The sequence below is a fragment of the Seriola lalandi genome, unplaced genomic scaffold (genome assembly GCF_002814215.2).
Source record: "Seriola lalandi dorsalis isolate HSWRI2012SDOR001 ecotype SW California unplaced genomic scaffold, Sedor1 jcf7180002054956, whole genome shotgun sequence".
NCBI lineage: Eukaryota > Metazoa > Chordata > Actinopteri > Carangiformes > Carangidae > Seriola > Seriola lalandi.
This window is the reverse complement of record NW_019525507.1, coordinates 1,345,888-1,371,688: the sequence shown is the minus strand read 5'-3', so window position 1 is coordinate 1,371,688 and position 25,801 is coordinate 1,345,888. Positions and strand designations below refer to the sequence as shown.

At 40.3% G+C, this 25,801-nt stretch overlaps 1 protein-coding gene across 1 annotated transcript in view; it reads right to left on the bottom strand.

Annotated features, from left to right (window-relative positions):
* The window catches only part of LOC111645798 (cadherin-12-like), a 91,313-nt gene that overhangs the window by 2,972 nt on the left and 62,540 nt on the right, over positions 1-25,801 (bottom strand). The window contains exons 7-11 of the mRNA XM_023395109.2: positions 17,252-17,505; positions 11,780-11,916; positions 8,225-8,346; positions 2,946-3,066; positions 1,320-1,571 (exon numbers count right to left, since the gene is read on the bottom strand). Coding sequence (XP_023250877.1) covers positions 1,320-1,571; positions 2,946-3,066; positions 8,225-8,346; positions 11,780-11,916; positions 17,252-17,505 — 886 coding nt within the window. The remainder of the gene's footprint in view (positions 1-1,319; positions 1,572-2,945; positions 3,067-8,224; positions 8,347-11,779; positions 11,917-17,251; positions 17,506-25,801) is intronic.

The window sequence follows — 25,801 nt, the reverse complement described above, 5'->3', positions numbered from 1 at the left end:
GAGAGCTACTACAACTGGGTCATCCTGACAAATCCTACACAGGAACTAAGTGGCTCCATGGAAATGTTCTCACTGTGAGTTCTGATTTTCTCTGCCACTTTCCTGCTCAGGGACAGCATGACAGTTTGGCACCTGCCTCAGCCCTGGGTGTGAGTCAACTCCGAGCTTTGAAGACATTTGAACACACCGATACAGCCTCACAGTACACCGCTACAATCACCTGTGTGCTTTTATGTCCCCTCACATATAAAACAATGGAACTGGAGCTGATATTTCACATATGAATGAAAAAGGATTAATGTTGAAGCATAGTTGCAATTTCATGGATGATTCTCTGTTAGGCCATATAATAGAGATAGAGAGAGAGAGAGAGAAAAGTAAATACAACTCAATTCAAAAGGTCATGGCTAGCCTTGACTTCCACAGTAAAATGGGACCTTCTTTAACAACCGACCGTCCCACATTCACAATTCAGAAAATGATGCCATAAACCCACATTTACTTCCTCCCTGCTATGCAGATGAGTTTGGACATTAATAGCAGGGAATTAAGGAGGGGTTTTACAACTATGACCTTGTGGGAAATGTAAAAGCTGCAGCCTGGGAAGCGACCACGGGGCAGCCAAATTGGATTTAGTTTATAGAGCCAAGCGTCCCTCCTTCCAATCTCAAATGTCTCATTGAATGACCAAAATCATATGGGTTATGTGATTATCTGCAGACTTTCCCGGAGAGATGCCCAGCCAAACTGATGGTCAGCTCAGTCTGTTTGGAATCAGTTTTTGTCAGAAATGGCCGAATGGAAATAGATCTGGTCATTTAGATGTACATTTAGATGCATATTTGTATTTCATGAACTGAGCTCAGGGTCTTGCAATAAATTTTAACTATGACATTTTGAGCTAATCAAAATCTAAAAACTGCACCAGGGAAGACTTAAAATAGATAAACTTTGGACAAAGTGAGGTTGGAATTCAAGGATGGACCTTTGCACAACATTTCAACATTTGATACGGATACATTTTCAACTAAATTTGACAGAAAGGTCAAGCAATAGTCATATCTCAACAAGAAAGAATACACTGAGGTGACAAAGCTCACTGAGATACATAAATTATAGATTAAAAGATATATTTATAGTCTTAAAAATCATACCCAGGTGGAGCAGTGGAAGGTTATTTTGTGCTTTAAGATCATGGCTGTAGCACTAAGGCAATACAAATAACAATTAGGGTTAGAGTTTCCTGTCTCCTTAATGATTATCAGTGACAATGTGCTAAAATGAAGAACGTTTACAAGCCAGGAGACAACAGGTCTCACCTAACAAGATGATGATACATAGAAGTATGGCAATCAGAGCTCCTGTGCTGAGACCCACGGGGAGAAAGATGGCCTCTGCGCTGCAGGTTAACAGGGATCCATCGGATTCGCAGCCACATACACGGATGGTAAGTGTGCCAGTGCTGCTCTTAGGTGGGTAGCCATTATCTTCAATCATCACAGGAAGGAAGTAGATCTCTTGTAAACGGCGTCTAAAGCCACTCCGCTTTGTCACAATCCCGGCTGTGTTATCTAGAAGAAGGGAAACAGAGATTTTTTTTAAAACATATGTAGCCCTAAATTAAAAAAAAAAGATTTGTGTGGAAAAACTTAAAGTACTGCAGCAAGTGCGTATTCCTTGATCTATACAGGTGTTCTGACCAAAGCCACAGAAAATACTCCACCCAGTCCAACCTCATATCAGTCAGACAATCCTCTGAGCTACATTACAAGTCTGTAGGTACAAGAATGAGAAAGATAAACCTTTTCAGTATCTGATAACTCTTTATGTTTGATATGAGATCCTCCGCAAATGTGCCTCTCTGAAAAACTGCAACATATCAAAGACATGGCTTATCGCAGCTCTCGCCATTTTACACCGCTTACTTTAAGAGGCGATGGAGCCTAACCACACCCACTACATTTACTGCCCGAAACACTGTAAGGCGTTTTCCCTCTACCTGCACTGCGAGAACTATTTGGATCTGTTGTTATTTTTTTGTTATCTCTTTGTGCAGGCAGCATCACTCCTGAGAAACAGCAGATTAGCTACGATAGATAATAGATTAAAAAAAAAAAAAAAACAACACACAAAGGGAACAACTTGGGAAGACAGCCGGAGGTGTGAGGATGGCGAGTGGAATAGAGGTCGACAATGTATACGAGAGAGAGGGAACATGTCATGTTGGACCTGCCTGGTTCTGTCTGCTACAGCTAGACTGTCTGACCCCTGTCAAGCTAGGTTTGTTCTACTGACAAAGCCTGGCACATTTTCTTGACAGGAGGTCAGGCATTTTAGCACACCTTGCATGTTGTGCACAACAGCGATTGTGTTTCTGCTCCCTCTCTCTCTCTCTTGCTGAACCTGTTCGCGGTGCCCATGGTGTTTTTATTTCCTGTCCCTGCCTATCAGATCTCACTCTGTATCTGGAGAGTGTGCTCGCAGGGCCCCTGGCAGTCAGGAAACTGCAAGACAGTGTGTCCAAAAGGTAAAACTGGATCAGAGGTTCGGACCGGGGCTTGTCAAGGATGGTGAATGCATTCGTTTTCCCTGGCCTCATCCTGCCATGTCCCACTTTTCATTACCGTCTTTCTGGTTAGACTTCAAAGGGCTTGGCCAGTGCTCTCTGCAGAGTGTCATATATGCCCTTATGATAAGACAACGTCTGACTGCATGTGTTGAAGTTATTTTTAGAGCTGAAACATGCCACTCTTATTGCTTAGAGCAGAAAACTTTTCACCTAGTTAATAATAATTACTCCTGAGCTTGTTGTGGCTTAAGTAGTTTAGCGGAGGAAGCTGCGTACACTGTCACAAGGTGATATCTTCAGGCTCTACACTGTATCACACTGCACTGACTCACCATGGCACCAAACACAGCTGTTGTCCCACCATAAGGACACTTACTTCCAAAGTCCCGGATGGTGAAATTCTTGTTGTTTTTCATATCTTCCTTTGGTGATTTAAAGGAGAACTGTTGTCCAGAAGTCGAGAGATCCTGGTCTTTTGCACTGAAGGTTTGAATCACCTGTTAAAAATAAAGTTATCATTAGCATTTACTTGTCGTTTTATGTTGTAGTTCTGTCTCTCTCCTCTTTGCATGGAGTATACCGTAAGCCTTTCCTCTGCATCCACTGATTTGCACAGTTGGAAGGTTTTGTTTTGAGTAGTCTTTTCAATGTCAAATAAAAATTCCTACAGGTCAATTTGTTCTGTCAGAAATTGTGAAATTATTCAACTAGTCCTGAACTGACTTTATGTCAGACCTGTCAGTGCTGGAACAAGGCAATGGATTGTTCCCTCTGTAGTTTTGGATACAGTCACTGAACACTTGATTGATAACTTGTTGAGATTTCTAGATTACCTCAACACATAGTGTGATGGATTAAGTTCATTCAAAACTGCTGGAGCTTGTTCAAGGGTCATCGACAGTTGTTTTATATTGAACTTATTTTACAGTACATCTGCTGTAACCATAGAGAAACCCACAATAGCAGAAGAAAAAAGACAGTTTGATCAATCCAACACCTACTTCAAACAAACTCCATCATTTATGTCTGAAAATGTGCAACAGGGTTTACTGAAACAAGTCCTCGCCAAACGAGCATTAACCTCCACCCTGCTGGACACAGACTGCTGATTCAGCCACATCTGTGTCAGACTGCTGACTTCTTTTCCCCAAAATGTCTCGGAGCATTTTTTGTTTTTGTTTTTTTAGCTGGTTGTCCTGCCAGCCCAGCTGTGCCACCAGTCTGCTCTCCCCTGCTCACTGTGCTTGACCTGCTGGACACCTGATGCCCTCGGCCCAGGATCCCCCACACGCAGGAGCAACTAATCAGCCCTCCTGCCCTGTTACATCCACCTCACTGTGCTGCTCTCCCTCTCTTTCACCTCTCATTATTTGAATAAAATCCTGACACCAGGTGTTTTGTTGTGTTCCCCACAGCAGATGTACACTTCACACTCTTGATTTTCTGTGACCAAATTATCTCTGTGATGAATAAATCTGAAGCTGCAACCAACAATTACACTTGCATTTCATCCATCGACCTTCTTTTTTTTTTTTTTTAAAGCGAATTAGTCATGTTAGATGTAATGGCTGATGCCCATCAAACATTACCGCAACCCAACGTGACATCTAAAAATAGTATATTTTGCAAGTGCAAGAGCAATTAAGTTGCATCCCACAAAACTGCTGTGTTACAGGTTCCAGGTCCAAATGTCCAACATCTTACTCAACAAATGACTGAATCATTTTTTTTTATTGATTTTGCAAATATTTTTAAAAAGCCGTTTCAAAGGCAAGAATAAATACGGAACTGAATGAATATCAAATGTTGGTATATGACACTGGCTCGTTAACTTCAGTACTAAAATAACACCATTTGTTGAATTTTCTAATTGCAATATTAGTTGGAATCCATCAACTACAAATGCTCTTTTTCTCTTTTCAAAGTGCCTCCCACCTCCTCTCAATCACAAGGAGAGCTGCGCCTGCTGCTACTGCTTATTATTTAGTGCTTTTGTATATGTGAAATGGCTTTAAGTGTACTCTGATTTTGCACTCGGCCGCATTTAAGTTCAGTGAGATAAGAGTGGCAGCTAAATGGTGCAAATGTAAATGTAATTATTCCGGCATAACAAAGTGATTGAGGTGGTTAGCATTCCACTGTGTTATTATGTTTTTTTAAAAAGCAAAGGAAATAAATTAAAGAGCGGGGAACATATTATAGCACTGGTTGTCCTCAGTATATCTAATTCGTAGCGCTCCACAGTAGTAAATGCTTGTTGTACGTTTCCTTTGTTGCTGCGTTTTCTCATTTCACACTTGACCAGTTGACCGGTCGGGCCTCTGAGTACAGTAAATAATAAAAAAAAGGAAATATTCCACTGTATTTCTTTGCCACAGCACTGACCTTTTTTTTCATTTGCAAATCTCACTTATGCCTTATGTCCTCTTCCTGCTCTTCCCACACATTCAAATGAAAATAGTAGGTTCCCTCTCTTGCTTGGCGATGTCCTGGATAGAGATTATTTGCCATGGGAGGTTGTGCCATAGCGTGAGACACTCCAAAACAAGTGGGCTGTATGCTTTTTGAGCAGTTTGGAGTACAGATAATCATCAAGGGAGAAATGTGATGGATTTTTACAAGTGAGGATCTGCAATTCTTTATCATCCACCAGCTGTGCGCAACACCTGGTGGAGTCACGCTGTGGGAACACTGGAGGAAGGAGTGTATTCTGCACTGGAGGGCAAGGAGAGGAGAGAGGAGCAGGAGAAGAAGCGGAGGGGAAAGAGGAGATAAAAAGAAGGAGATTAGAGCAAGTGAGTAAGAAATAGGATAGAAGATTAGAAGGTGAGAGGAGAGGAGAGACGGTGAGACTTTTAAATACAAGGCGCGTGTTGTATGATGATTGCAGCTGACCTGAATATCTGGCTGCAGTTATCTAGTCTTGCAATGTTTCTGCTGTTTGCCGTTTTTGACTTTTTGTACTTTAAAGTACATATTTCTCTATAACTCAATCAGCTGAGTGGATTAAATGTTACAGACCTCATTTGTCTGATGAATTGAATAGCTCAATGGTGAAGTGTTCAGAGCAGAGGTCATGCAATTGAATATAAAGAACTGTTGATCCTGAAGGCCCCTGAAAAACTGGTTTCTAATTCAAGTTTTTCTCTATAACTTCATGATTATATAAAAATACTTTGCTTTGAATAATAATTTATGTCTGATATGGTTCAATTAATTAGTTTTCTTAAAATTGCATCTACTCTTTCTCCTGACTGGAAAATCCAGAGTGTGCAAATGTAAAAATTGTTAATTTCAAAAGTTTAACTAGTGGACAACAAACGTCTCCTACTTCACTGAGAAGTCTCGTAATGTGACAAAACTACATCACGTTTTAAACTCAGACTTAAAGTGAGCACACAGAAACCGACTTCTTCAGCAGATGAATGTAAAAACAGCCTTCTGGTGTAAAACTCCGCACAAACTTCACTCGGCTCAGTGAAGGGCAAACATCCAAATGAAGTGACAATAAGTAAAGCACGTTTTTTGAGACGACGGGGACTTGAAATAGGCTAAAATGAAAGTCAAAGTTTGGAAGAAAACTGTGCCAAAAAAAAACTGTCAGCAGATTTTGGTTCAAATGTTGCTATATCCTGATTGGAAAATTTAAGTATGTGTTGACAGGTTTTTCCACCGCAGCTCTGCACCCATCAAAACAGTGAGAAGAGCACGGACAGATTCAACTAACCCAAACTTGTTGTGCTTATGTAGGACACCATTGTTGCAAGCAGCTGAATGAAAGAAAAATATTATCAGGGCCTTTAAAAAAAAAAAGCTTTTTCTAAGTGTCTGGACTTGACTTTGAAGGCTGAAAACATGGCAAGGAAGACAGCGGTGCCTTCAAACGGAGAACACAGCCGTAGTTTTGATTGTAACGGGTCTGAGGACTGGCAAAACATCCTCAATGTGATGAGGAGTCTACAGCAATTTGATAGACTGCCACAAAGAAGCTGTTCCCTCACAACGCTAACTGCATATAGATGCTAGTTAATGGGTTAATTTACAGGCACAGGTGGTTTAAAATGCAGCCAGGCAAATTCTCCACAGCATCTCAAATATATCATCTGAAACAGTGGCATGTCGTCAGGACCAGCAAGGCAAGCAGCACTTGATCAGTTAAAGCTAAAAATAGACATTAATTAGAATGTGGAAGTGATATGTCTCCTTACACCTTAGAACAGCGGTCTGTCCCATAAAGGATCTAATATGGCCTGTTTGCATTCATCATGTAATTTACTACCCTCTAGTGGCAGCAGTAGGCTATTGTCTCTGGAAGCTAACTTCACTACCAGCTGTTGCATTTATCATTTTTCCGTCATTTTCATGGGTGTGTCCCGTTGACAAAGTCTTGGGCTTGACAAGAAGAGGGGGGAGCAGCATGTATTTAGATGTTTGCGCATGTGCATTGAGGATAATCCTGGTGACTGGCTATAGCTAGCCACAGACAAGTGTGGTAGCTGCCCTTGACTCAGCTGCCACCGTTCTGAGATCAGTAATGATATTGCACACATTATTATGTATGAAAACTGTACTGGTGCATTAGAAAAACAGTCTTTTCCTAAGCGTTAAGAGGCAGCAGCAGCAAATAAATTAGCACATTACACTGAGATTAATCATCTCAAATTGTTATAAGTGGTCGTAATACTTTTTGGTTATCACACTAATATCTTTTCATTTCTGTTAATCAAGGTGTAGGCTTCTCTGTGCAAGATCTGCAGTTAGTTTGAGAAGTTTGCGACAGCATATTAAGGCAGGAAAATACAGGATTTTGCATTGTCACTGGAGCGTGTCATTATCAATTAATGGGAAATATTTCGAAGATTACCATAAAGGTGAAATTTTACTTCTATACTGGATATCTGAAATGTTTACTGTCAGTTCAACTGAATAATCCCAATACTTCGTCAACCAAGAAGGAGTGCAGAAAGGTGGAGATGTCCAGGCGGAGTGCAGCAAAATGCAGGAGAGAGACAGTCAGTGCAGGAAACACAGGCAGCACAAAATCATGAGATAGAGAGATTTTCTACTGCTAGTGTCATGAAAAGGTGTGTTTTTTTTACTCTGGTCCATTTGCTGGTGTAGTAAACTGTTGAGTCGTACGTCAAGATGGTGATTTGTGGACGGAACAATATGACACAACCAGTTCAAGATTTAGATTCTTACTCTGTGCTGAGGCGTATTCTGCTAAACCCCTTGAAATTAAAGGTTTTATTCAAGTGACCTTGAAAACCCACCCTCTGTTAGGTATCGATGCAAAAGCTAAATGTATATACGGTATTTACTACAGCAATATGGTGCTCCAAAAAGCAGAAAAAAACATCACTACATTTTTATCTCCACACACAAGCAAAATCAGCGTTTATTTCTGCCTGAGTGTAAACAGTGACTCTATGTCAGTGCTTGTATAAATCAACACCTTTCAGATTCAATTTAGCACCTTTAGAGAGATTTCAACAACCACCTTGAAGCCATATCAGCTCATGGGAAGAAAAAACAACACTCCAATCATCCGTTGGGAACTCACTGAAAAATCAACACGGTTTAACACTCGAAGATTCGCTGTGTGTAATGCCATGAGCGTGTGAGAGGCAGGGCAAAGAGTACATGCTAACATACCTGTCCCATTTTAGCGTTTTCACACACAAAGGTCTCATAAGGACTGGCTAGCTCAGGTGGGAACTCGTTGATGTCCAACACGTGAACGGTGACGGCGACCCGACTGGTCAAGACTGGACTATCTGGAAGAAAAAAAAAACACACACACATCACAAAACTGTTTAAATAAAGCACAAATGTGCAATCAGGACTGGACAGTGCAGAGAAAAACACAGGAGTATTTTTTTTTTTTCACAGCACTGACATCATGTGGATATCTAAAGTAACACCACCTTGATGATGAGCCAAAGCACAAAGGTTTATCCCTGTTGAAGCAGGGTGGCCGAGTGGTTAAAGAGGCAGGGTCATGCACGAGTGTCCGGTCAGTGTCCTTGAGCAGATGCTACACCACCCAGCTGCACGCCCATTATAAGACGCTCCGCTTAAATGCTAACAAAACCTCAAATGTGTGAACATGTTGATGCATAAATTGCCTCGGGACTCTGCTCTGCTGCTTTATGATGCTTTTGATTGATGATGAAAAGGAGAATTAAATAAAAAAACACACAATAAATGCATTACATCCGCTGCCTACAAATAAAGCATGCCTCACATTATGGTATATGGCTCTACAGAGAGGATTCTTTTTTTTTTTTTTACTCAGGTTCTGTTATGGGTTTTAGCCATAAGATGTGCAACCCATATTAATTATAGTGTGAAAGCCCCCTTGAGAAAGACTAACTTGAATCCAGGGTTGTTTGTTACAATGGTCCCTTCACTGCAGGTGCACGGCGCGGAAATGTTCTTTTTGTGTGGAAGCCCAAGTAAGGTAAACTTTATGGATTTGATGTGGGAATAGGCTTTGCTTTTCAGTGGGGGGCTTAGCGTGCACTTGTTTGTGTGGGTGCAAGCGCATGGGTGCGTAGGTGTGCAGGTTTGTGTGTAGGTGGGTGGTTGAGAAGAATGCAGGGGGGATCTGTAGAGTCGTCTCACGGGGATTGGAGACGCAGCCACGGCTCAGTTAGTAACCTGTCTCTGACCTTGATGGAAAAAGCAATCTTCCCACTGAGGTAAAAATGACACTGAGCATGGGATTTGCTGCTTTGCACTGACAAAACTACTAACATTAATGCTCGGCCAGCAAAAATACTGATCTTTTCTGTCATCGAGGTCCTGAATACTTTGGCCTTCAAAAAGTTGCAGCAACTTCAAATCTTGCCTATCAATGAAATCTGTGAAATTAGTTTTTTTTTTTTAAAGTCTTCTGGATACAAAAGTTTATCGTTTCCTCCTCCTCTCATTTCAAAAACTCATCTTCTAAACTGTTGACCGACTCTCAGTACATCATCAGTGATATATCTTTCGGCCCACTAGATGGAGCAATGGTATAGTGATTATATTCAAATCTGACTAGCATCAGCATTTCAGTCCAATAACACATGCTCTGCGTATTTTATTAAATCAGATTCCTGTGTTGCCTGCTTGAGTGGTCAGCCATAAAGTTCCTTGCCTTATATTGCCTTTCTGTTGGATATTACTTTTTTAATGAAGCTCATTTTAATAAAAAACTCCCAATCTTTGCAAGTCATCAACCACAAATCTATAAAGTGTGCTGGAAAACGGAGATAGAAAGATTTCTCGTGGATAACAATCTGTTAAAAGTGAACCGGGGCCAGAATACATAAGCAAACTCACGACACAAATGTTGTGTGAAACGAAACTCAGTTGCTGTAAACAGAGAGAAAGTGTGCTTCCTCAATGCCTCCTGCCAAGGTTATTATTGCGCTTAATAGATCTTTCTCTCCCTATGACTCCTAAAAATTTGCCACTGGGCTTAAATGCCAAAAAGCAAACCGTTAATCTAACCCTGGCTCTTATTTAGCCCGCCTTCTGCTGTGTACTGTGTCTCATGAGAGCAGCACACACTGCTCTCATTTTGCTGCATGACTGCAGTGTCTAGCAATGACCGAACAAGTCTCTGTGGCTTTGTGAAGTGAAAAGTCTCCAACTCAGGTGCTGTGCTAATAATTGCAGAGTAAAAGAAGCTTTAGTCAAGGAAAATGTCATCTGACAACTCATATTGTTAGATATTTTATTCCGATAATTGTGAATAAAAGGTGTGGGTGGATACATTTTAAAAAGCAAAAGCAGCAAGGACACAGTAGATGCTGAGACAGGTCAAATACGGAGGTGAGCAATAATTTAGTGTTTATTGAAAACTGCTGTGAACTGCCATCTGAGGCTGCTTGAGACTGTAGAAAACACTTTCTTTGTCTGCCTGACCTCTCTTCATAGAAATAATGAATTATTTTTATGGGCATTAAAAGCCTTTTTTCTCATGGTTTAAAATCCAAATAACGGACAGACAAAATCCCAACGATGATAATAGAGTGCATGGCAGAGGAGCCACAACAGCAATGCAATACTGTGAACACAAAGTTCTGCCAAATCTCACTCAAGGTCAAAAGCAGATTTGAACTTACAAGTTGGGACGGACACCCTGGGGGTGCTTTGTTTATCTCTATGCTTCCTGCCATTATTTTTTAAACAGTTTTTTTTCCTTTTCTGCCATGGGGGAAATTGTCTCTAGACAAACATTGGCCCTTGGAGAGGGGAACCAGAGAGGTCACAGAGGGCTGTTTCAGAGGCTGATGTTGGTGAAAGGTGATAAGAAAGGAGTAAAATGTAGGTGGGCGAGGGCAATATGTGAAGAAATACTGCTCTATTCCTGCGTCAAGTATGATCAGCCTTGTAAAACCATCTCCATCTCCCCCCTCCATCCACACTGCATCCTTTCAGCTTACCTCATCCTTGACACTTATACACAAAAGCCACACAAAGAAGCACACACACACACACACACACGCATAGAAAACAGAATTAGCATGTCACTGCCATGACCTTGAGGGGAAGTGAGTAATATCAGTTTCCAAGGCGACAATGACTCAAGTTTTAACAGCCCATATTTCACAGTCTATCCTAATGAATATACAGCGTGGGTAATTTTGATTGAGCACCAGCCTGCCTCTGGGATAATGACTTTGACGGTTCTTAGCAGATTTGATGACTTGATGACGATGGATTTGCTTATTTATCCGGAAATTTGCTCCACTTCCTTCATAAAAACATAATTAGCTTGATGACATGTCTTAAAGGCACGGCTCCACATTAGCTCGCTCTTCTTCAGTTTGGCTCACAACATGCTGTGACGCGGCTGCATCTGCTTGCTGTAAAACTCTGGATGGTTCACATTTTACTGCAGTGTAAGTAAAAGTTGACTCTGGCAAGAAAAGCTCCCTTCCAATGCCAATGTCATCAAACGTGTAAAAAAAAAAAAAAAAACGGCAGTTAAAAAGGAAAACAGAGTTGAGGTGAGTGTGCTAGAGGAGACAATGTCCTGAAGATACATTCTTCTGGGAGAGCCATCATGGTTTATAGTCACCTATAAACCTTTCCAGCAAAATGGGATTGAGTATTGACTTGAGTAAAAGTGTGTTAAATCCTTCACACAGATTATGGCGGGGGAAGGACAACGACACCTGCATGAATCACAATGTGTTTTGTTGTCATACTTACTAAGTTTGGTGGCCACGACGGAGATATTGTGCTGCGCGATGCTTTCTCTGTCAAGGAGTTCGTTTGTGGAAATCGTCCCCTCCACGGGATCAATGTCAAAGTAGCTGTCCAAGTCGCTCTTCCAGTCAATGGAATACCTGAAAGAAAATGTTTGTTTAATGGCATTCATTTCCCACATAAACCAGAGAATTAAACCACAGTGATTTTCCCTCTGGGCTCATGTATTTGAATTAGGCGTAATATAATGTTGGCATAGCCTTCATTACTCATTCTGAATGGTCATTTCCAGAAAATGTGCTGAGGATTGCATATATATTCCAATCTAGTAATGGGGCACATGCACTATGGCCATGCTGAGCAAACGCTTTTCTTGAGAACACAAATGAACTTGAAGCACTGTTGAAATCATATCAATCTTTTGCGGCCGATGGAGAATCAAAGGTTTAAAATGTTTTTTTTGTTTTTTGTCTTTGAACAGAGGGGAAGACGTCCTCTCTGTGAAATGCATCATCTTTGGTCTTGCCCAGTCGCTCTGAGTGCAATACAAAAGAGATCTGAAAATCAAACGGCATGCCACTGTCAGCGCCATTCATCACAACATGGTGTTTGATCTGAAAAGGCGATTTTTCATTAATAATTTGGTCATCGTCGGTTGAGTTCCCACAGGAGAAAATATGTTGTTGTTTTCGTCTTTTATTCCCCTTCACAAGGAGGTCAGAGGTTGGGGGTTTAGTGCCTTGCTCTTGGGCATTTCCACATGACTGATGCTTAATTTCTCATGGGCTTGAGCCTGGGCCTTTCAAATGAAGAACAGCCTCTCTATGCCATCATTCTGCCATTTTTTTTTTTCTCTTTCACATGGCGAGCTATTTGATCTTAAAAGGCTATTTCTCATTAATATTTATCATGCTTGTTTTTTACACTATAGAGCCTCAAACTGGACTTGACTCAGTCATTAAGTGAAAGAGGTCTAGTGTACACTCAAACACCCAAGTTTTTTTTCTGTAATGAGAATGATAATAAAACCACTTCAGTAGAAATATTTTACAAGCTTTCGTTCCATCAGATTTTCTGTTTCAACTCTGATTTGTCCACGTCTTTAACTCGGAGTTGCGTGCAGCCTTGAAGTGAACATGATCGTGTCCAAATAGCTTAGTGTGACTTTCTTTGATAAATATTACAGTCAAACTCCCATCAAGAGTTCAAAAGATCAATGGTTTGCAATCTCACCTCAGGGCAAAACGTTTTTTTTTTTTTTTTGGAGGGGTGTTATTGGAATCAAGCTGCAACTGATGTATATGTTCAGAGTCGGTATGGCCTAGCGGTAAGAGAGACCGCCCCATTACCAGAATATTACAGATTAAATCATGTATGTGAATGTTTTGAAAGTTCCTTGAACGAGACAACAACCCCCCCACCGCCAACACCAGGTCACTCACAACCTCAAGCTAAATGGCAAAACTGTTTCAGGAACTACATTTCTTTATAAATAAATTCCTGTGAGATATGGAACATCAAAAATGTTTTACTTGTAATTGGTTCAATCTCTACATTATCTTTAAAGAGAATAGAGCTAATCAACAGCTGTGAGAAAGAAATTACAGATCTAAAGAGTCTACTTAAGCTCAGCTCAGTACTAAGAGCTGCAGATATGAAAATTAATTACAGTTTTATCTCCCGCCTTGAACTGCAGTGATGTTAATTCAGTCCAGTGAACATTGCACACAATACACAAGGTAATTTAAGAACAGGGGAAGGCATGTATGAGTTTATTTTCCACAGTCATTGATTTTTAGAGTTTAAGCTTTTGCTGCTGTAGTTCCTTTAAAGACCAAGACCATTGTGGCTCTGCTGTGTCTTGTGATTTGTGATATTACCGTTTTAGACTGAGGCCAAAAGTGCAGTCTTTAAAACTCATTCAAACTGTAGGAAGCTCTTTAGAATCGTCCAACAATGCAGTATTCATGATGCCCTTTTGTTTCCCCAGAGATAACTCGGCACTATACTGCTAAATAGCAAAATCATTTGAGTCTAAAAGCATAATTCCCTATGCATGATGGGTCACTGGGTCTATTGTTTTGAGGTGAAGAATGCAAGGCTTCCCTCTGAAGGCACACAAATGAACAATGTCAGCTGTGATATTGATGAATATTTAAAGTGCTGTAGACAAAGTGGAGATCCACAAGAGTGGAGGGCATAAGATTTTTGTTGTACAAATCTCTGCTTTTTCCATTCTTTTGTTTTCCCTGGAATAAAATATTCATAATAAAACAACTCCATGCAACAGGTATTGTTGCCATTTATGTAACGCTTGAGTGATACATCTTCGAAGAACCATTACTACAAAGAAATCTGCCTGAGCAAAAGCAGCTAATAGATCTTAAAAACAAAAGGGTTCTCATACATTTTTAATAATGCACTTCTTTTGTCTTTGTCTATTGTTATCTACCACTCAAGTTTTATATATCAGGGTAGCGTGTGCGTATGTATTTGTGTGGTTGCAGGTGCATGGTAAGACAGAGAGACTGAGAAAGAAAAGGAATGACTTGCCCTGAGTATAATTCAGACAGATCTATAAAACCGAGCAGTGATGTTCAAGCGTCTCACCTAATAATTACCAAGGAGCGACCAGCGATCGACAGTATAGTGCACTGTAAAAGTATTTTGTTAAACGCTTTATTGAAATATGAATTTTGTCTCATCAGGATTCATTAATGAGGTCTATGAAAACAATCACATATAAATCAAAACCTAAGGAATTCACTTTAATCTATAAATTAAATCAGCAGAGATGGCATTAAATATTCAGTTCCTTTGCTTCTGTGGGGCTACACTGATATACCACACTACCGCTTATATTTTTTATCATCTGTCACGTTCCATTTAGATCGTATCTATTTTAATGAACAGTGTAATGTGCAAACATGTTTTATACTGTCCAAACACCAGCTCTTTTTTCCAATCCAAGCCAACATTATTACTCTTAGCATTAACTAGTTGCTTCCTGACAGCTACGTCAGGACATGAGCAATAATAAAAACACTGGGAAAGCTTCCTCTGTGTAAGTTAGTTCATTTTGATTCCCACCAAGAAAGTTGAAAAGCAGAACTCTGAGTAACACATCCACTTCACTGTCCTTTCAATTACGTCACATCACTTTGCCAAGACAGACAACACTACCAGCAAGGTGCACAGTGTTTTGCACTTGTTCTTAAAGAATATAAAATTAGCATTATTTGTGTCAATCATAGATAATAATAGACAGCAATATAATGTAATCTACAAAATAAGTCTTGAAATAACTTTAAAGAACAAACCCAAGTGCATGGAAACAGCTGATGACTCGTTTAAGAAAAGAAATGATCTTTTTCTGAAATCTTATCAGGCTTTAGTGGATGTTAGCCACAGAGGTTAACATGTTGTATACACTAATGGTTCCTAAGCAAAAGGTGAATGAGTTCCTACAGCACTAAACTCCTAAATCATAAGCTACAGGGCAAAATAGCATACAGTATATAAAACATGTACTATCATAGAAACTGAACATGACTTACATCCAGTGTCCAGCTGCAAATACAGTGGTTGAATGAATTTAGAATCTAAGTTTAATATAGTTTTATCAGTCATTATCAAATAAAATCCGATAATATCTTCGCTCTCATGCAGATATTACTCTCATTTTGAGAGAGCAGATATCAGGTGCAGATATGCAAATACGGGAGCCACTAATAATGTTATAATATTCTCTGTTGCGCAACGTCACCAACAACTCCTGACCTGCCAAGAGATGACGCTAGCAGGATTTTACACGACAATGTCAAATGTTCTACATAGATTGATTAGTCCTCGAGCTGATGAGTAAAACTGACAATACTCTCAAGATTAAAGCCGTGATGACATTGATGAATGGAGACTGGAGACAAACTGAACATGACTTACATCCAGTGTCCAGCTGCAAATACAGTGGTTGAATGAATTTAGAATCTAAGTTTAATATAGTTTTATCAGTCATTATCAAATAAAATCCGATAATATCTTCGCTCTCATGCAGATATTACTCTCATTTTGAGAGAGCAGATATCAGGTGCAGATATGCAAATACGGGAGCCACTAATAATGTTATAATATTCTCTGTTGCGCAACGTCACCAACAACTCCTGACCTGCCAAGAGATGACGCTAGCAGGATTTTACACGACAATGTCAAATGTTCTACATAGATTGATTAGTCCTCGAGCTGATGAGTAAAACTGACAATACTCTCAAGATTAAAGCCGTGATGACATTGATGAATGGAGACTGGAGACATTGACGAATGGATTAGAGTTCTAAAACCTTCAATCACTGGTTGCAGTATCACAGTACTTCTCCCGTTAGCTCCTTTGTCCTCGCAGGAGTAACGAGGGAGATTTGGTTCAATCGTAAAACCCCTCAGGATGAAGATGTGCGCTAAGATCAAGGCCTACTTCATTCACGATAAATTTTTATTCCAAAGTAAGGATGATATGAAAAGGATTTACATAACGCTTCTTTTACCATCACACAGACATGTGGTTTCTTTCTTTATTTGGATTTTGACCTCTATATACTGCACACTATGTCTCCAAAACACCAACACTGCGATCGGAGGCCAGCGTCTTTATCTGAATACTTCAGTACAGAAGTGTGGTTGGTTTATGCATTATTTTAAGTACATTTCTTAAATTTTTTTTACGGAAAATATACAGTAAATGATTAAATGATGTTTTTCTGGGATTTTCATCTTTGGCTTATTTGTGAAAGTCCAGAGTCAAAATTGACTTGGAAAAAAAATCCTCTGAAACTGCAGATGAATCTTAAAAATATTGAAAATGGATGAAATATGTATTTTTTTACCTCCACCAAGGAGGTTATGTTTTCACCTGTGTGTTTATTTGTCAGCAGAATTATCCAAAAAGTACTGAACAGATTTCCACCAAACTTGGTGGAAGGATGGGGCGTGGGCCAGGGAAGTAACCATTACTTCAGATCTGGATAATTTACTATGAATTATTACTCTCTGAAGTCTGGTGTATGTTGTTTGACATTGCCCTTGCCTCTTTCAGAGTGCCCTTCTAGTTCAACCAATATCATTACAAATGAACCATTTTTTAAAGCATTCTGATGTCCCATTAAGTCCCTTCAAGTTCCATTAAGGTTGAGAATTTGAACTGTTTACTTAAGACATCGAAACTCGAACTTTAAAAGGAGATATTGTTTTACACTGAATATCATCTTAAAGCTGTATATCACAAGTCAAACTGCATGTCAGACTCTTGCTTATGTGGTTTAACAAGTTTAGCAATTTTTGTATTTCATATCACAAATTAGATCACTTTTCCGACTGTAACAAACCTGATTAAATGCATTTTGATATAACACCATCATGTAACACCATGCACAGACAGTTGTGTGTAAAGTGTGTATTGTGTTAGACAGAAGAGTTGAACTTCACCTGACTGGACTGCTGCTGGCATCTAAATCCTGTGCCGTCACCGCCCCGATGATGGTACCTGCGGGTGTGTCCTCGTACACATCCATCACATACGCGGGCTTATTGAACACTGGGGGCTCATCCACATCCAAAACGTTAATCTTCACTGTTGCTGTGTCTTTAAAGGCCCCAAAGTTCTGAAATCGTGGATCCAGGTGAGCATTGGAGGCATCTACCTTAAAGGTGTACGCCTTCTTGGATTCATAGTCCAGTGGCTACAAAGAAAGAAGAAAGAGAAAAGAGTAGAGTTACAGTTACTTTTACACCGATAGTTTATTTTCAGGTCATAATCATGTCTGGGTGTAGAATGTGTCAGCACTCCTGCTGTAATTTACTTTCTGTGTAGTGTTCATCCTGTACAAGATAAGAGCTCTTGAGGAAATGCTGTAACTGAATATGAGCATCAGTGTTTCAACAGCAGCTCACTTTCAGTTTGTTTTTGTTGTTCTTGTATTTTCAAGGATGAGGATAAGAGCTATCAGATCTCAACATCACCTTTCTCATATCCAACAAATTCCAGCATTCGGCTGATTTTCCGATGTTTATGTTGTCACACAAAACACATTCAAATACCATTGTTCTCACCTGCATGAACAGCAGATACAAGATAGTAAACAAACTTGTGAAAATGCCCTCAGATATGATATTGCAGGTGCTTGTTGTTTGCATTTTCATTTATTTAAGTGACAGTTCAAAACGAAGTCGATTGCAGAGTTGTGCCTGTTGCAGGAGAGACTCCCTGTAGGTCCTGACCAGGTTAATGTTTTGCCCTGCCAAAGTGAGAAAGTAAAGCCGCACTTACTTGGTTCAGCAGAACTTCACCTCTTTACAAGAGTTCTTCAGACACCAGCTTAGGGGTTCATATGTTCTACCCCCTCAAGCCTCTGACATATCAGCTCAGGGTCAATTAGTCAAAAGCGAGCGGAGGACTTGGCATCCTCAGCATGTCTGCGGCTGAGGTGTAAACATCCGACAGAAGTGACTCCCGTGTTCGTGCTTCTGCCTGTCTCCTGCCCTCTCATGTGTGACCGACCATACTTGGCGAGCTTGCAGTCAGTCATGCTCCACTGGCCTGGAGTCACATGAGAGACATTCCTTTCTGTGTATTTCAAATTGACTAACATGTAACCACTATGGCAGCAATGCTATCTTTCAGCCCCAGGACTTGGGCTTCTCTGGCATGTTGCTCCAAAAGACACCAAATGAAAACAGCTGGTAATAGCACTGTGAAATATGCTTATGCAAAGAGACAGTGAGAAGGGGAGGTGTAGTGGAGGATGTAGAGAAAAAAAAAAAGCTTTTGAGCTTGTGATGCAAAATAAATATGACCAATCATCTGTCCAAGTTAAACGCACATGAATTAGCGATATAATTAGAGTCCAACCACTAGAAATGATCAGAGGCTGTTCAGTCATGATTTCACAGGGATAGCAGATGCTTCTCAAGCCCTCTGTCTCGCCTCCATCTCTATGGTTTCACAGTCTTTCTGCTACAGCAGGTGTCCGTAAAAATAAAAAAAAAGAGAGCAATGTGAAGGCAAGCCAATCTGAAAGCAATCATTGACCATCAACCACCATGATTGGTTTGATTACAGTGCGCCAGATGCAACTGAGTAGGCACAGCTATAAGATCCTTCAACAGGAAATACACTCCGTCCCTTTCAATCTCTTTCAAGAAGTGACAACACTGAAAGAAGACCAAGCTCTCTAAAGCAACAGTCCTGTACAAACACTGAATTCATTGTAGGTGTCATTCAAATGCTGATCCCTACAATCAAACTCAAAGACTTCCCGCTAAGCTACACCTACAAAGTGGTCGAAAATGTACGGCAGTCATTATTTCAGTTTTCTGAGCTCCCTGCTGCTCCCTGTGATTTGCCGGAAATGAGAATCAAAAGGAACTCAATGTACCTTGCTGCACAAAGAGACGCCAATAAATGCATCAATATTATAATCATCACATTCTCACTATTTTCAGTTTATGTGATGACAACTATCAGGTAAATGACAAAAAATAAATAAATATCTTATATTAGGAGGCTCTCTTGTGCAGTATATTACACTGTGCCGGTGCGTATAGACCGCCATGCATAGCTCAGCTGAAATACATGCACAGGTGGAGTAGGAGGAGGGAAGGCGATGCTGGGGAGGTGGACAGCAGGAGGTGTACACCAGGCCTCATTAGCCATGAGTCTCACTGGGGATGAGGAAAAGCGTTGCTTTCCATCTCAACATGCTGCATCACCACAATTAGGATAGAGGCTCAAACTCTCACCCTTTATAACTGTCTAATTTTCATGTAATCTTCAGCTATCCGAAGACAGAGACTTGTGGAGTGTGATGGGGAAATGCTCTTTACACAAACAGAATTTGCAGTTTTGACACAAATCTCCCAGCATGCACAGCTGGCTTCCTGGAGTTACAGTTGACAAATAATGCCTTAATTTAAAACAGTTGAGCAGGAGAAATGCTACTTAGGTGCAGGTGTATTCAGCAATGTTAAAAGTGACTGGTTTCAAAAGATATTTACATTTTTATCTTTTCATAGAGCCAACTTGTATTTAGCTTTGTTCACTTTGCACTTTGTACTTGAAAAGTATCACCTCAGTCTCAAATATTTACATTGCTATAGCTCTATAACTAAGCCAATACACAACTACATGTGGTAGATACTGAGAGTACATGGTAAAAACTGAGAGTTAAAAAAAGAGTTAAGACTTGTTTGGTATACTCTTGGGTCTAGAGGCATTCCATCGCACTTAGAGCACTCCCTGTCACACTTTTTCTTTTCTATCATTATCCATTATTGGAAAATATGCATTTTGAAAAACTAAAATCCTGGTGATTTAGTTTGTTATTCAACATAGCGTTACAAAAAGAAAGAAAATGCTGCTAATTAGCTTATGCAGCGACTAAAAGAGCTGGTTAGTAAAACTTTTGATCCCTGTTAACTATGGATTGTAAATAATCAAAATAATGTTGATTTTTTTAAACAAACTAGTTAAGAAAGGACAAGAAAGCTAAAGTAGTCCATTTATTGGTGGATATAAAGTACATTTACCACATTTCTTAGAAATTATGGAGGTGATTTTTATATACAATAATCAGCCTTAAAAGGCATGCAATGGAGTCCTTATAGCCTTTCTATCTGTTACACAGTTTGCCTGCCTGCCTGTAAACTTTAAACGCTTCTTTCCCACCTTCACGATAGTTGCTGCTCTCTTCCTTTGTGACGCAGAATTTACCAGTGTTGATGTTAATAATGTTAACATGTAACTGATAACTTCTACATGATATGCTGTCCAGATGCCCTCAGTCTAACAAAAGTGTTGTTTATGAGAGTAATTCTTAGTTGGCCAGATGCTCGATTAGCTAGCTATTAAGCTAACATTATCAGCAAACCCAAACAGAGTATTTTTTTTCTTTAGTACCTCTAATATAGTTACCAGAGGGCATGCTACATGACCTGACAAGTGTCTCTGCTGAATGATCTTCCATATTTGAGTCAAGTGATTTTGTATAATAGTTTGTCATTGAATGTCCACTTATTAAAAAAAATTATTTAATCCATTGGACATATTTATTTAGTCTAGTATACACTATAGTAATTCATCAGGATTGAAAGGTTTTGGTGGTAAAGGTACTCATTAAATTGCAGCAAAGAAGAGAGATGACATCGCAGGAACAAATTGCGGCTCATTTCCTCAGCAGATGTAGGAGTGAGAGGCCTTTCTGACACCAGTGGAACACTGCATGGACTACCATATGATTAACTGTCATGCAAATCCCACAGATTCATTTACATATTCCGGTTTTGGGTGCAAAAACTGTAATGTTGAGCGCTTCACTGCCTTTTTAATGGGTCTAAGACGCAGGATGGTCCAAGTGTGTCTCGGATATCTGTTGTTAAATAGGAATAAAATGAGGCCAGGAGGGGCTAATGAGAAACTCTGAGTTAATGAGAAGACGTGCTAATGTGTCAACACTTGACTTGGGGAGAATCAAATCAGATCTGGAGGCCATAGGGGAAATTTCCCAGGAAGGAAAGAAAATGGCCATTCATTCTCAGACTGCATGCATCATTTTTAGTTTTTCCCCCTTCCTCGAAGATGACCTACTTATGCACTCAGAACCGGTGCTGTATGAGTAAGTATTACCCATATCCACATATACATCATCCTTAAACAAGTTGCCCACGTGTATGCATGTTCAATTACACGTTTGAAGTGTCTCATTATGGTTTCACTTGCTATGCACCTTTTATGGGTTACTGTGGACACAACAAGGAAGTGAATCAACGGTAGAATTTGTAAGGAGGACAGACCGAGTTCCTCTCATGTCAGTGCTGCTGCTCTTCAACATCACAACAGAACACACTTGAAATTCTAGACATGGTGCTGCGCCCTTTGATATGTAAATGTGCACCTTCATTGCACTGGCAGTGATACTGAATGAAGGAACTTTTTTTTTTTCTTGCCAATTGAACCTGTTAAGTTCCAAGGGAATTTGTTAATTTAGAACAGGGGACTAATCAAGGCATCACAGTCTCACAGGTACAGTATAATGTTTCACACACATTAAAAAGTCCTTGCATCATCACATTCACGTGTGAATACAGAACAATGGATGTGCTTGTTGACGATTTGTGGTGAGATAAAATAAGAGAAAATCCATAAAGTGAAATGTGTTTCTTACTTGACTCTAAGGTGTGTTTCTGTCCTCCCTCACAGCTCTCTGCACGTTAGAAAGTGTTAGTTGCAGCTGTTTTGTCAGCTTGGAGGTTATTTTGGGGATGGGAGAAGCAGGATGATATGCATATTTAATAGACTCTCAGTTTGTTTGTGTGTTCAGTTCAGTAGTACAATAGCAGAGTTCAATATTCTTTTCAAACCTCTTCAACACTCACCCACTAATACAAGGAAGAATCGTCTGCCAACACCCATGGGTGAATCTAGTCTTTCCCCTTGAAGAATCATTATCACAGCACAGCAAGTCATTAGCAGGCTGATTTCATTTGTTTGTGCTGAACACAGGTATAACCTGAAGAGGGTGATGATTAAATAGTGTGAAAAATACTGCAAATGTTGTTTAATCTGTGATATGCAGAGGGGCCTTAAATCCATTTAACCACAGTATTATATATTTACAATACAATTTATGAATCATTAACGCCCCCTCATATGATTTAGCCTCGGAGAGCAAATCAAAGCTAAGCCAAACATGCCTAGAATATCACACATTTCTAACTGCAGCTGTGTAAGGCAACACATTTGTCCAAACAGACACATCAGGCTACGTCAGGGTGCTTAATTCTAGTTGGGCCAAAACCTCTTGATCCCACATGACAGCACATATCATCGTAAACCTAAAGACTTGCCTCTTGGGTTGCAGTAAGCTTTAATAGTCTTAACAATGCCCAATAAGCTAAATTCATTATTTAAGCTGCTACAGTGTGAACATTTCTCTGTGATAGGCAATTATGACTCAGTAGTTTGAGCCTGGTCTTTCTCTGTTGTGAATGAATGACTTCATTTATAAGGTCGTTGCAGTCAGTGACTGACAGTTCAACAAGATTCTGCCATGCAGAAGAATGCTAAAGACCTCTAGCCACCATTGTGCCATCGGCAGTCAACTGACCACAGAGCACAATAAGCTTATCATCAGTGAGGAAAAGCTTACATGCCTCAGAGAGCCATTTGATGTCCCTCTGAATACCAGGGGGTCCTAAAAGAGATGCTCACTTTATTGTGCTGCCATCAGTCACATCAGTTTGTGTCCTTGGCTGTCTCGAAGCATCTCCATCCCCACAGTGCTCACAACAGTGGAGTGCCATCTGAGAGCCTTGCCAGCAGCACTGTCCACACCGCACTGAAGTGGAGTGACTGAAAGACTCGCACTGCCACTCTTAATAGGACAGGGTTAGCCATGGGATGAGCCCCGGGACACTAGTTTAATCTATTACACCCACACCTCCCCTGGCCACTGGAGAGAAAGCACTTCATCGGCTCCAAGCGCCACCTCTGCCTTCTCTTTGTCACTCTCTCTCCTCTTTTTCTCGCTTTGTATTCATTCTCTCACACACAACACGTGCATACGCAGACGTACACAAAGACATTACTCCCTGCTTGGTTGCCTGGTGAGGTGTTATTCATCTGTGCCGGGCACCTGGATCTCCTGCTGTTCTGCGGTATTGTTTCGGTCTTTCCCTCTTCTTTCGACTCCTTTCACACCAGGGCCAAAAATAACTCATTTCACCTCCCACTGGAACATTCAGCACTATAATCAATAGATTAGTTTCAACTCCTGTCTGTGAGCAAGACTCTGTTGGTATCATACTGCTGGATGAGCTCTTAGATACAAAGACTATCAGTTTTGAGCTACGATATCCTGCAATCACCCAATGACAATGTAGGGACTACATGAGTGTTTCCGAGACTTTTCTGAAGGTAAGGACATTTTGTTATTTTAAATTGTATGAATGTGTCCTTATGTAAACTACAAACTATATTAGACAACAACCTGTTGTGTTCCCTAATATTCAACCAAAAATTCTCACATTTTTCTGGCCTTAAGTCAGGTTAGCAGGTTGTTCATTACTTTTGACATTTGGCCATTACTGTTTTTTACTGCCTGGTTGTATCTCATCAAGACTGAGAAGGCAGTAACAGCTTCCATCCTCTGAAATGATTTACTGTTCAAACAGCCCAGTAATGACATTTCTGATAGAGAAATTAGACTGCAGTCACTGTCTGGCTTTAGTGAAATTAAGTCCTTAATTGATGGCAGGAAGGATGAAAAAGGCTTCTTGCCTCAACACTGCCAATGGCTTTGACTTTGGGGAAGTCTAAATGGGGCCATTTTTGAGCTGAGGCAATCCAGGCGATTAGTGGCATTTGTTTTGTATGCAAATGTTTTTCAGTTTTGCACTCTGTTGGTGACAGTCTGTCTTTTCTTAAATGTCATGCAATACTACAACATTAATTATGCGAATGTGCTGTTCTCAGGAAGTGGGAAAAAATGTCACCTTATGCAAGCTGGATGTATCACTGGATATTTCTTAGACTATTACCTTATTATAAATCCGTTTGCAGTGGTAAATCAATTACAGACCTGTAAAATACCTCAAAACATCAACCTGATCTGGAATCAGCATACCAAAATAAAGTTTTTCATTACATTTGCAGTCATCTGTTTTCAAAACTCTTATTTAAGTGTATTATGAATTACCTTAACAACCAACATGAACACCCTAGCAGTCACTTAGAAAAACCCAAATGATAAAACTGAGAACCAGAGCAACATCAACCCCTAGTAAATCACCTGCATTTAATACTTGTGCTTTACATTGTGCCATTCATTCCCTCAGGCCTAGCTACTAAGAGCAATTGGGGTTCAATGTCATGCTCAAGGACATGTGGACAGGAGTAGTCAGGGATCAAAACACCATCCTGAATCACAGCTGCCCAATCAACATTGAGTATGCAGCACTATAGCAACCACTGTGATCAGCAAAGTAAGTACTGTAACACCATAGCAACAAATACTACATAGAGATAACCTCATAACACCATATCTGCACCCCAAAGAGCTACATGCAAGCACCAAATTACTTTTAGTAGTCATATATTGTAACCATTACTATTTGTATTAAATACTTTAGAACTAAATATGAGTAGTTTAAGTGAAGTCTACTAGTGTGCTCCGTCTTCTCCACATTGTTTTTTGAACCCCTGTAACACAGGGCAATGGATAGGGAGGCAGTGCCAAAGGTCTGCAGCAAATGCTCTTTATTCAATGCACTGTGGGCGCTGGGGGCATTGAGTTTGTAGTGTGAGGAGATAGTCCTGTATTAAAATGGATTCCCTGAATGTGAGCCAGCGACTATTATGCCACCCATGATGTCATTAAACAATGCGGTTCCTTTAGGCTTAGCGCAGCAATTTTCAATTATCTGCCATCTCTTTTTTTTTCCTCCCAGGAGAAGGTAAATAAACACACAAATGGACAAATGACATTTAATCTGACTAACAATTCTTTTATGAACACAACCCAAGGTTATCATTCTGAAACTCTCAATCAGTGCGCCTGCCCTCCACATACTCCATGTTTGAATAAGCCTGTGTCCTTCCACATGCTTATTCATGTACAGTATGTCGCTCTGTGCGCACACATTTGTCTGCACGTTTCCCTGGGAAATTCATTGGTGGATTTACCTATTGTCTCCCATAATCTTATGTTTTGCAGATGGGATGTGAAAACCCCATCCATGCCTCTGTGCCTCTTTTTTTCTCTCCCCCTGTATCAGCAGACTGGGAAACAGATGATCATCCTTTTGAACCCATTACTCAGCCTGATCCTCTTATCATAACCAACCTTCCCGAGTCTGTAATTTGGGGTCTGCCAAACTCTGCTCTTTGTACAATGTGGCTTTCGTCTCTGTCGTGCTGTGTTTGTTCGACGTGTGCGTGAGGGAGGCAAGTCAAAAGAGAAAGGGAAAGGGGGGGGGGTAGAG